A 12450-nucleotide genomic window follows, 5' to 3' on the forward strand; every position below is an offset into this window, starting at 1 on the left:
TGCAAGCAGAATAGTAGATTTTTGTAAAAAGCTTTTATAATTGTAAAGGACAATGTTTTATCAACTGATTGCAATAATGTAAATTTGTTTTAACTATTAAATGAACCGAAAAATATGACTTATTTTATCTTTGTGAAAATATTGGACACAGTGTGTTGTCAAGCTTATGAGATGCGATGCAAGTGCACTGTGACACTATTCTTTTTTTTAATTTTTTTTTTAAAATGTCAAATGATAATGTCAATGAGGGATTTTTAATCACTGCTATGTTGAAATTGTAACTAATATTGATACTGTTGTTGATAATATTCATTTTTGTTTCACTACTTTTGGTTTGTTCTGTGTCGTGTTTGTGTCTCCTCTCAATTGCTCTGTTTATTGCAGTTCTGTGTTGCTGGGTCGGGTTTGGTTTTGCAACGTTATGGTATTGCTGTGTATTGTTTTGTTGGATTGATTAATTAAAAAAAAAAAAAAAAAATTATTCAAATAATAAAAAAAAAATTTTAAATCGATTTTTTAAAAATGAGAATTGATTCTGAATTGCACAACGTGAAAATCACGATTCGAATTCGAATCGATTTTTCCCCACACCCCTACTGATTAGTATTAGGACCGGCCCGCAGGCCACAGCCGTCTGCTGCTGTTTTGCACGCACCAATACTCCATCAGTGTTGGTGCCTGGACTTTTCACAACAGGGTCACAGGGACCCCATCAAGTCATAAAAATGGGGTCCCACAGTAAATTTTTGGGGTCCCACAGTAAATGTTTGGGGTCCCACTTTTTTGTAAACGTTTGGAAAACAAATCGATCAATCAATCAAAGTGTATTTATATTGCCCTTAATCACAAGTGTCTCAAAGGGCTGCACAAGCCACAACGACATCCTCGGCTTAGATCCCACATTAATTAATACATCTGGGAATTCATTTAACAGTTTCTTGTTACAAAAACACTGTTTTAAAGATGCAAGTGATCAATGCCAATTTAGTGAAACTGCATCAATATACATAAATTAAAGATGCATCAATAATTGATTTTTAATGGAATCATAGCTCCTGAATCGTAATCGTGAAGTGCCCAACGATTCCCACCTCTAATATTGGGCCATTTTGATAAATTTTTTGACAGTAAAGATGCTAAAAACCCAATTCAAGGCAGAAACTATAAACATAGTCTGATTTGCATAATTTTGCCATGTTGCATTCACATGTAATTGTAACGGATGCTGTAGGACAGAGGAATAACGTTGTAAAGTGAGTAAAAAAAACACAACCAAATATTTTTTAAACGACAAATGAACAAGTGATAAATGTATGCATTATCCTGTTACATCTCATATCCTATATTGTGTTTTGGAAAAAGGTTGTCATAAATGTTACTTAATTAATTCAAAAAAACAATACAAAAGAAAACAAATTTTTATGCGTATTCAGTTACAAACATTCATTCACTTTCTTCTTTCCTTCATGGATCTAAACTTTACCTCTGACAGTATTTTTTTCTATATTTTTATTGTAATATTTTCAGAATGTGTTTCTTCTATTTTTGGCCAAAGTTAAACAAAGAAAACAATCTGAAGTTATCTTTATTTTTTAGTTTGAATGCCATGATTTTAATAGTCCGGCCCACGTGTGCACAGATCCTCCATGCGGCCCCTGAGCTAAAATGAGTTTGACACCCCAGGTTTATAACTTTCTAAAAATATTTTTGGACATAATTAGGGCCCTTTAAACATAAAATAACACCGTAGTCACCTTTACACTAATTTCAACCAATTACAGTACTCAGCAGTAGGGATGGGGGCTGTTCACATTTGAACCCATACAGTACCAATTCCCGGTACCTGGTAATCGATACTGGTACTCAATGGTACCAATTTTTTTGTACTTTTGTGTTTGTTAATACATATTAATATAATGTCTCATTTTTATTGCAACATTTAAAAAATGAGCTGATTATGATAACTGCTGTCCAGTTGTTATATATTGTTTTATTATCACATTTCTGAGTCTCATAGTTCAAGACGTTATAGTGTGTTGGCCAGTCAGTTAAGTCATTGTTGAATCGAGTCTTTTGTTGCTCACATTGATCCATGCTGAAATAACTTTCATTTTATGAACTGGTATGATCACATTTGTCCATTCACATACTGACATTGTGAAAACGTCTTCCAGTCCTTTCATAGATTCACGCAAACATTCACAAAGCTATTTAATAAGATTGAATTTACTCTTTCAATTTCTATTCCGTCTATTTGTATTTGTGTTTGACTTTCTCTTCTACAGTTACCGAATAATATTATTTTAGTTTTACTGAGGTTTAAGGGTAGTCTGTTTCTGTCAAACCATCTCTTTAATTTATTAATTTCTTCTGTTATTTGTATTAGCTTCTGTGTGTTCTCTCCTGAACAAAAACACTGTTGTATCGTCCACAAATAATACTAATTTGAAGTCTTTTATAACTCTACCAAAGTCATTTATATAAAGGTTGAACAATTTTAGTCCTAGTATTGATCCCTGGGGTCCACCACAAGATATATTTAACGTTGTAGACGTGTGTTCACCGAGCTTCACGTATTGCTTCCTGTTGGTTAAGTAGCTTTTAATCCAGTTTAGAAGATAGATTTGGCTCCATCTATTCACCAAGGGTGCCGTAAAAAGAAATAGATTCACATCTCATTCGTGATTTATTTTGGTTCTGAATCGATTAAAAATTTTCCGAAATTGATTTTCAAAAATAAATTTTTTAGGACACCCCTGAGCTGCACGCATAATGTATATCATACATTAGCAGCCTAAGGAGGAGCTTCTGTAACATGTAACATGTTTTGAAAAAGTGTTCCTGTATTATATAATTATCGGACCGATAATTATCCGACTGATATTACAAGTTATTATGTCACACCAATAAATCTACCTAAAAAAAACCTCCAATAACTGAAAAAAAGAAAATTGCCCCAATGAGGCAAGGTCACCCATGTTGTGCTGTTTATTGTGCAGCCCTAATTTAAATGCCAACAAATATATAAATTCTGAATGGAATAGCCATCCCAACAATCTGAATTGAATTGTGAGTTGTTGAAATATTCCCATTTGTACTGTTCACCCCTGCTCATATACACAATATAATGGGACTGTCTGACTGACTGTGGATTTTTTATTCCAAAAATATGCATGTTATGTTAATTGGTGACTCTAAATTGTTAATAGGTATGAATGTGCAGTGTTTCCCATAAACTGCCAAAATACCTGTGGCGGTGGGGGTGTGGCTATGGGCGTGGCTATGGGCGTGGTCACATGACATCATCGACTAATTTGCATAATTTACTACAATGATATGATTTTCTCTAAAAAGGCTCAAAAAATGTATACTTACTAATTACCGGTAATAATAACAGTTTTGTTTTAAACGTCCTTCCATCCATCCATCCATCCATTTTACAATATAATTACAACACTTTATGTACATATTTATATACAGATTTGAACAATAAGTTATTCACTGAAATATATTTATTAATTGTGGTTCTTACAAAAAATATATCTTATAAAATATAAAAGCTAAAATGTCTCTTAAAGCTCTGCCCCTTTAATTAGTGCATACTAAATAATTTAACTTTAGCCTACTACTACAACCATATTATTTACCAGCAACATAAAGTGAAACAGAGGCAGAGGTGTCCTGCCACAGTCAGTAACAAATAAACAGAAAACAGTAGTGGTCAAATACAAATAAGGCAACAAGAGAAGTATCCTACACTTCTCTTTTGTAAAGTAAATCTGAACAACCTATATGGGCATCTACATCAACTATATGATTTGCCTGAGAAGCTGGACAGGACAAAAAAAAAAAAAATCAAAAAAATCAAAAAAAAAATCTATTTGTGGCGTACGTAATTCTTTCGTGGCAGGCCGCCACAAATACATGAATGTGTGGGAAACACTGATGTGAGTGTCAATGGTGGTTTGTCTATATGTTCCCAGTGATTGGCTAGCGACTAGAGTGTACCACGCCTCTCGCCCGAAGTTAGCTGAAATGGGCCCCTATTGAGGTATAGAAAATGAATGGATGGATGGATAGGATAGGATAGACTTAATTCATTCCACAACAGATAAATTGTGTGGTTGCAGTGCAGATACAAAAAGTCCACAAAACAAAGGGTAACAATCCATGAAATTAAGAGGAAACCCTCAGAGAACACAAAGGATATAAAGACCACAGAGCTGATGCAACCAGCTACCACTTCAGCGGCGCCATTTCAATATACAGCTTAAAGTAAAACACAACAAAAAAGTTAGTCTGTGACTTGAACTTGTCGTTACAACTACGTACAATAGATGGCATCGTAATTCTACTTCTTAACAGCCGTTTTGTTTGTGACATTAAAAAAACAACAACACACACAATCACTAGCAAAAGACGAAAGCTCATTTGTACTTCTAAACATATTTGTTTTGCTCTCATGTTGTTTGCTGACAGCATCCCCAAAACTTGTCCTGTGGGAAAGAGTGCATAGAACGCTGTCTTGGTTTGGCACCTGGAAGTGCGCGGCCGCGGGCGCGCCCCGAGGTGCGCTCCTGGAGGCGCAACAAGCAGAGCGCAAAGATGAGGGCGCATTGGAATGTGCCCTGGCCGTGACAATTAACATTGCTGTATGTATACTTTTGACTCAGCAGATTTGGTCACATTTTCAGTAGACCCATAATAAATTCATAAAAGAACCAAACTTCATGAAAGTTTTTTGTGACAAGTAAGTGCTCCAATCACTCTATCACAAAAAAATAAGATAAGAGTTGTAGAAATTATTGGAAATTCAAGACAGCCATGACATTATGTTCTTTACAAGTGTATGTACACTTTTGACCACGACTGTAAGTTGGAAAGGATTTGCAAATCATTGTATTCTGTTTTTATTTACGATTTACACAACATGCCAACTTCACTGGTTTTGGGTTTTGTAAATACTGATTAGAGATAATAGCTCAATGGTTGTGGTAACTATTGTAAATGTCATGTACTAAGATCAACTAAAACAAAACAACTGCACCATGGGAGGGTGGATGTTGTTATGCGGTTCAGTAATCTGTACACCAGGACTGATGTGTTTTTCCAACAATGTTTACATGCCTCTCAATGTGCTGCAGCCAATTAGCTGGCCAGCCTGCGTTGCAGTAATATCGGTGCACTCTCCTCTCCAACTTCACCAACATGGAGGACAAACTGTGCATTGCAAAAAGTCAGTGTTCAAAAACAAGAAAAAAAAAAAAAAAAATTAGGGGCATTTTACTTGAACAAAATTATCTGCCAATAGAACAAGAAAATTTGGCTTGTCAAGACTTTCCAAAACAAGTAAAATTAGCTAACCTCAATGAACCCAAAAATACCTTAAAATAAGTATTTTCTCACTAACAAGTGCACTTTTCTTGATAGAAAAAACAAATATGAGACCTTTTTTCTCAATATGTTGAAAAATATTCTTAAATTAAGTAAATGCTAGTGCCATTATCTTGACATAATGATATGCGCTCGGCATTACATTTCTTGCATTTTCCCATCGATAAAATGACATCATTGCGCCAAGTGCGGGCTCTTTCAGTCAATTAGTGCGCAAGGAATATATATATATATATATATATATATATATATATATATATATATATATATATATATATATATATATATATATATATATATATATATATATATATATGTTTACAGCCCGGCCCCCGACCAAATTAGTTTTTATTGTAATTTTGAAGAATTTATCTGAATGTGCATGAACTATTTCTGTTCAAAATAGTTTGAAATGTTTAAATATTAACTGTCAGTTTACTGTACTGTGGCAACTGTACTACTAAATGAGTACATATTTTCTATTGTTGCATTAAAAATAAAACAGCAAAGTCCATTCGGCTGTCATCTGTTTTAATTATGAGACAAAATTATGTCAAAGTCATGATTTTTTATTTCATGCTTGAAATAAGAAATTATTACTTTGAAAAAGCAGTTTTATACTTGTGAGTGTTGATGACACAGCTTTGCAACAGTTGATATTCTAGTTTCAAGCATATTTTACTCAATATAGGTCATAAAATCTTAGCAACAAGCTGTAATATCTTACTGAGATAATTTAGGACCAAAACCCTTAAAACAAGTAAAATACTCTAACATACAATCTGCTTAGTGAGAAGAATAATCTTATTAGACAGAAAATAATCAAATATCACCCTTATTTGAGATATTTAATCTTAATTAGATTTCAGTTTTTGCAGTGTTGGTCTTGTTTGTGGCTACGATAAGGAGGCTGTGGCTGTGCGACCCAGTGTGATGCTTGTTGACACTAATAGAATTAAGCCATATGTTATGCAATATAATTGCTACAAACCCTACATAGACCTACATAAAACTGCTATTTGATAGAAGCTATATGCACAAGTTAAAGTACCAATGATTGTCACACACACACTAGGTGTGGCGAAATTATTCTCTGCATTTAACCCATCACCCTTGATCACCCCCTGGGAGGTGAGGTGAGGGTGCTATAAGGAGAAATGTGTTTTCCGCTCTGATGGGCGTGGAATGACTTACAGGTATTGCGAGCCATCTCAATAAGGATTCTTGTGTAGCAGAAAATCATGATGGCCAAAGGAAGGAGGAAGAGGCACGCAAAGGTGAACATGTTGTAGACCGTCTCCTGCCAGTGCTGGACAAAACTGCCGTGGGTGGTGCATTGCGTGAAGTTCTCCGGGACGGTGATGGTCACATTGTGGAATATAAACATCTGTGCAAACGACAGAAACAACAGTGAGTGACTATCAGCCGTGAACAACATATGTGGCGCACTCTGTTGGTTGTGCTCAGGAAGAAAAAAATGGAACACAGAAATACTTCAAATTGTATGCTATTTAAAGGCCTACTGAAATGAAATGTTCTTATTTAAACGGGGATAGCAGATCCATTCTATGTGTCATACTTGATCATTTTGCGATATTGCCATATTTTTGCTGAAAGGATTTAGTAGAGAACATCGACGATAAAGTTTGCAACTTTTGGTCGCTGATAAAAAAGCCTTGCCTGTACCGGAAGTAGCGTGACGTCACAGGTTGAAGGGTTCCTCACATTTGCACATTGTTTACACCAGCAGCCAGAGCGATTCGGACCGAGAAAGTGACAATTACCCCATTAATTTGAGCCAGGATGAAAGATTTGTGGATGAGGAAAGTGAGAGTGAAGGATTAGAGTGCAGTGCAGGACGTATCTTTTGTCGCTCTGACCGTAACTTAGGTACAAGGGCTCATTAGATTCCACACTTTCTCCTTTTTCTATTGTGGATCACGGATTTGTATTTTAAACCACCTCGGATACTATATCCTCTTGAAAATGAGAGTCGAGAACGCGAAATGGACATTCACAATGACTTTTATCCCCACAACAATACATCGGCGAAGCACTTTAGCTACGGAGCTAACGTGATAGCATCATGCTTAACTGCATACAGAAACAGAAGAAATAAGCCCCTGACTGGAAGGATAGACAGAAGATCAACAATACTACCAAACCCTGGACCTGTAACCACACGGTTAATGCTGTGCCGCCTGGCAAAGCCTAGCAATGCTGTTGCTAACGACGCCATTGAAGCTAACTTAGCTACGGGACCTCGACAGAGCTATGCTAAAAACATTAGCTCTCCACCTACGCCAGCCCTCATCTGCTCATCAACACCCGTGCTCACCTGCGTTCCAGCCATCGACGGCGCGACGAAAGACTTCACCATGATGATCGGTGCGGTCGGCGGCCCGGAGACGGCGTTGTAGCTTTTGACGACACCCCGGCCGCCATCAGAGTCGGCAAGAAACATATATTTCCCCAAAGTTACGTACGTGACATGCACATAGCGGCACGCACTTACGGGCAAGCGATCAAATGTTTGGAAGCCAAAGCTGTACTCACGGTAGCGCCTCTGCTATCCAACTCAAAGTCCTCCTGGTTGTGTTGCTGCAGCCAGCCGCTAATACACCGATCCCACCTACAGCTTTCTTCTTTGCAGTCTCCATTGTTAATTGAACAAATTGCAAAAGATTCACCAACACAGATGTCCAGAATACTGTGGAATTATGTGGGGAAAACAAGACGACTTAAGCTGGCCACCGTGCTATTCCAAAATGTCTGCTTCAACCCGTGACGTCACGCGCAAACGTCATCATACCGAAACGTTTTCAGCCGGAAGTTTCCCGGGAAATTTAAAATTGCACTTTATAAGTTAACCCGGCCGTATTGGCATGTGTTGCAATGTTAAGATTTCATCATTGATATACAAACTATCAGACTGCGTGGTCGGTAGTAGTGGGTTTCAGTAGGCCTTTAACTCGCAGCCCAGGGGCCAAATCCGCCCCAAGAATGACACCATCCTGGCCCCCCAAGTTAGTAGACAAACATTTTAGCAGCAAAGTCTTGAAAACGCCAGAGTGCTCTCGTGGTATAGAGGAACCTGGACCACTGTAAACACTTTGCTATTGACATTCCAACCTATAAACACACAGTAGAACACTGGGGTCTGAACTTGTGATTTACATAACCGAGGCGTTTTTCAAGGCCCCTCTTAAAAGGGGAACTGCACTTTTTGGGGAATGTTGCCTATCGTTCACAATCATAATGAAAGACATGACGGATGGATTTATTTGTTTTTCTATTTGTATTATTTCTACAGTACGGTTAAAAAAAACAACAGCAAAAGTAGCATGTTGCCTACTGTTAATTCAACCTGAAGAGATGTTGGTTGCCCTTTATTTTTTTATATTAATATTGTATTATTTCTGTTAAAAACAGCAGCAAAAGTTGCAGGTAAATTTACTGTTAAAATGTTGGTTACTGTACTTTTGTTGAACATTTCTTGAATATTGAAAATGTGAGCAGAAAAGATTTCGTCTTCAACCCAAAGTGTTGGTTACACTTAATTAGATGTCAATTCATTGGCCATTAATTGTTGTTTACTTGCTTGTTTGTATCCATAATTCATTTATACATACTTCCCATACAATAAATAACATAAATATAGGAAATTTCACCTGCACTGTCCAATATCCACTGTTTATTTCAGTCACACTGCTTGATTTAGTTGGGGTTTTTTTGCTAAAAAGTTACTGAATCGATTTCAACTCACTGAATTGTTTCAGATTTTCCATCCATCAATTTTTTACTGCTTGTCCCTCTAGCGGTCGCGTATCATTCTAAACCATGTGCAGCCCTACATCTGGCCGGTCGTACGTCTGGAAACATTTTCAAATTATATTAAATTTACTCCAAATGACTTTCTTCTTGTGGCCAAAATGACTAATGTCAGACATTTTTTATTGTAAAACTACTTAACCAGCATAGCATCTATTTATAAGTAGCTATCCAAATAACCTTTCCCTCCCAAGGTACAAACAAATCAAACCAACACATCAAGTTAACAAGTCACCCAATCTCACCTGTCCTCTATGTGGACATTATAACAACAATGTTGAAGCACCATTCCCAATTCAAAATTACACCCATGACAATCCACTCCAAGGCAAGATGGGTAATGTGCAAAACACTCTCCACACTTCCCCATTTTTGGCGCATTGTATCTGTTTGTTTGGTCTGATTGATTAAAAAACATTAAGAAGTAAACAAAGTAGGAGTCGAATTTTACATACTCTTATTAGTTTTTATGTTTTATCGTTTGTACTTTGTATGGTAGTGTCGCCATGATGGGGGTTTGTTAATAACAGTTAAAAGTTATGTGTTGTTGTTTAGTCTGTTGGCGATAGCTTGCTTGAATTAATCTTTTAGCCACCTGAAGTGTGTCTGATCATATCCTGATAATATCCTAAATGTGACGACCTGGTCGCATCGTGGTGCGTGGTTGTTCTCCCAGGGATGCAGACGGCTTCGGACACAGCTTGCAAGTAGGAAAATTATTTATTTAAGAACTAAACATAGCAGGAAAAAACAAAGACGTGCACATTGCACAAAAGGCAAAAACAAAAGGGCTAGCGTGGGAGCTAGCAAGCAAAAATAGCCTAGCGTGAAAACTAGCAGCTAAAGAACAGGAAACAAACGTCGTCATCTGTTGTGTGAAAACAAACTAGCAAGCCAGGCCGAGTGAGGCCAGGGCAAAGACTATATAGCCCTCTGATTAGCGCCCGGGCAACAGGTGCGCATCCCGAACACTAACCAGAGGCAGGTGTGAGCAATCTGCAGTCATGGCAACAGAAACTAACAAAAACTCAAGGTGCTGAAAACACATGTGACAAGAAAACATAAACAAACTGTGATCCGAGCAGCGGATCCTAACACTAAATCCTACATCTTTTTTGTGTGCAAATGATCGTAGTTACGTTATCCCAGTAGGCACGAGACAATAAAACAACACACTTGTTGAATTAGATCCTGACATTGAGCAACTCAAAATTAACGTTAAATTCTGACGTTGATATGATCATTGGATTTTTGGTCATTTCCCAACCAATTTTCTACAACACAAACACATCGTTGAAACAACACACTTTTTCACTGTGTTTGTTCAATGTCAGGTGGTGACATTGATTTGACATTGAATTTTGGTTATTTCCGAACCAATAACGTGGAGCCAACGTTAGACATCAACGTTGTCTCAATTTACAAATACAACTATTTTGCAACGTTGTTTCAAAGTCAGTTTTAAAGGACATGCATGTATAATCAATAATGTTTCAAAGTCAGTTTTAAAGGACATGTATGTATAATGGTCGGTAGGTAGGTCTTTATTGTCATTGCACAAGTGCAATACAACTTTTTTTTTCAGCACAAACCTGTTCTAGATTAGACAGTGTGCAGGATTACAGAACAGGAACGCTGATGGGTCGCCACAAGGCGCCCCGTAAAAGATGGGAAAAAGGTAAACGCTTGGGGAGGATGAGTAAAAAAATACAATCTAGACTGGGCTCCTAAGGGGGCCCAGTCTGGAATGGGAAAACAACTCCATAGCAAAGCACATATACATATTACAACATACAACTCGAGACTTGCAACAGAGGGGAGGGAGTGGGGCCTACGGTGGAAGGCTGCAGCTCTTCAGGCGCTGCCCAGCCGTTCATCACCCCAAAGGGATTCACGTCAAGGGCGTTGGATGGGGGGTGGGGTATGTGTGTGTGTGGCGTAGTGGGAAAGAAAAAAAAATCAGTTTAAGCCTGGGCCCCTGGAGAGAGGGGGTCTCAGACTGAGGCCAAGGGGAAAAAAACTCATAGCCATAGCACACATAAACATGTGTGTAAGAGGGAAACATCAAAGAACACAAAGGACATGAAATACATTAAAAGAGCAGAGCTATAAGCCACTTCTACACACAGCCACAAAAGTAAAACAACAACAACAAAAAACATATACACTGTGGTGGCCTTTGCAGTGTTCCATGCCATCATCTGCTGGGGTAGGGGGAGCATGGCCAGAGACAGGACCCAACAAAGCAAACAAGAGAGACACCCTCGGCCGCCCACCAACTGTCGGCCCGTGTCCAGTCCGCATGGATGAGCGAGGATGCGTCTAAGGAGACCGAGATGTCCGATACCTGCTCATTCAGCCAAGACACTGAGAAGCTTGTCCGTCCCGGCGCTCAGCGCCAGCTTTGCAGTCCTGTCTCTTCATCCGCAGCTCCTCCAGTCTCTCCAAACAGACTCTGGTGTAGCAGAGACCCAGCAGCTGGTCTCCATGGCCAAAAATCTCCCGGGAGGCAGATCCAGAAGTTCACAAAAAAGCACAGCAGAAGTCACGAAAGTGCCACCTTTTGTCACACAGTTCCAAAGGGTCCCGAACCAAAAGGCAAAAAATAAAAACACATGAAAACAAGCGGGAAACACCAGGAACACAAACAGTTCGCATTGAATCGTCAAAACGAATCGTTACACCCCTATAAATAATATATTGTGATTGATGTAATGTACCGTATTTTCCGGACCGTAAGGTGCACTTAAAATATTTTGTTTTTCCTCAAAACTCGGCAGTGCACCTTATAACCCAGTGCGCCTAATATAAGGAATAAGTTTGGTTGAGCTTACCCACCTTTAAGCTATTTTATTTGGTGTAATGACAAGTGTGACCAGTAGATGGCAGCCAAACATAAGCGATAAGTGTAGTCTGCACTGTTTGATGTGCTTCAACATATGACATATTATCTGGCGTTTTGTTTCGCAATATTATGCAAAAGCAACTTTTCTTCAATCAACCAATCAATCAATGTTTATTTATATAGCCCTAAATCACAAGTGTCTCAAACGGCTGCACAAGCCACAACAAAAAATTGTGCGCATCCGCCTTTGTAGTCTGTGCCGACACCATTGTCCATGAGCTTCTTCTTTTTCTCTATCTTCTTGTTATGGGACATTCATCCTCCGCTGTTGCCATTTCTAATATAAAGTAGTGTAAAGTTCTAACTTATATCTGTCAGTA

General features: G+C 38.2%; 1 protein-coding gene across 1 annotated transcript in view; it reads right to left on the reverse strand.

The window, feature by feature from the left end:
- The window catches only part of gnrhr4 (gonadotropin releasing hormone receptor 4), an 85463-nt gene that overhangs the window by 1963 nt on the left and 71050 nt on the right, over positions 1-12450 (reverse strand). Inside the window, exon 3 of the mRNA XM_062042560.1 lies at positions 6589-6781. Coding sequence (XP_061898544.1) covers positions 6589-6781 — 193 coding nt within the window. The remainder of the gene's footprint in view (positions 1-6588; positions 6782-12450) is intronic.

Source organism: Entelurus aequoreus, linkage group LG03 (genome assembly GCF_033978785.1).
Source record: "Entelurus aequoreus isolate RoL-2023_Sb linkage group LG03, RoL_Eaeq_v1.1, whole genome shotgun sequence".
NCBI lineage: Eukaryota > Metazoa > Chordata > Actinopteri > Syngnathiformes > Syngnathidae > Entelurus > Entelurus aequoreus.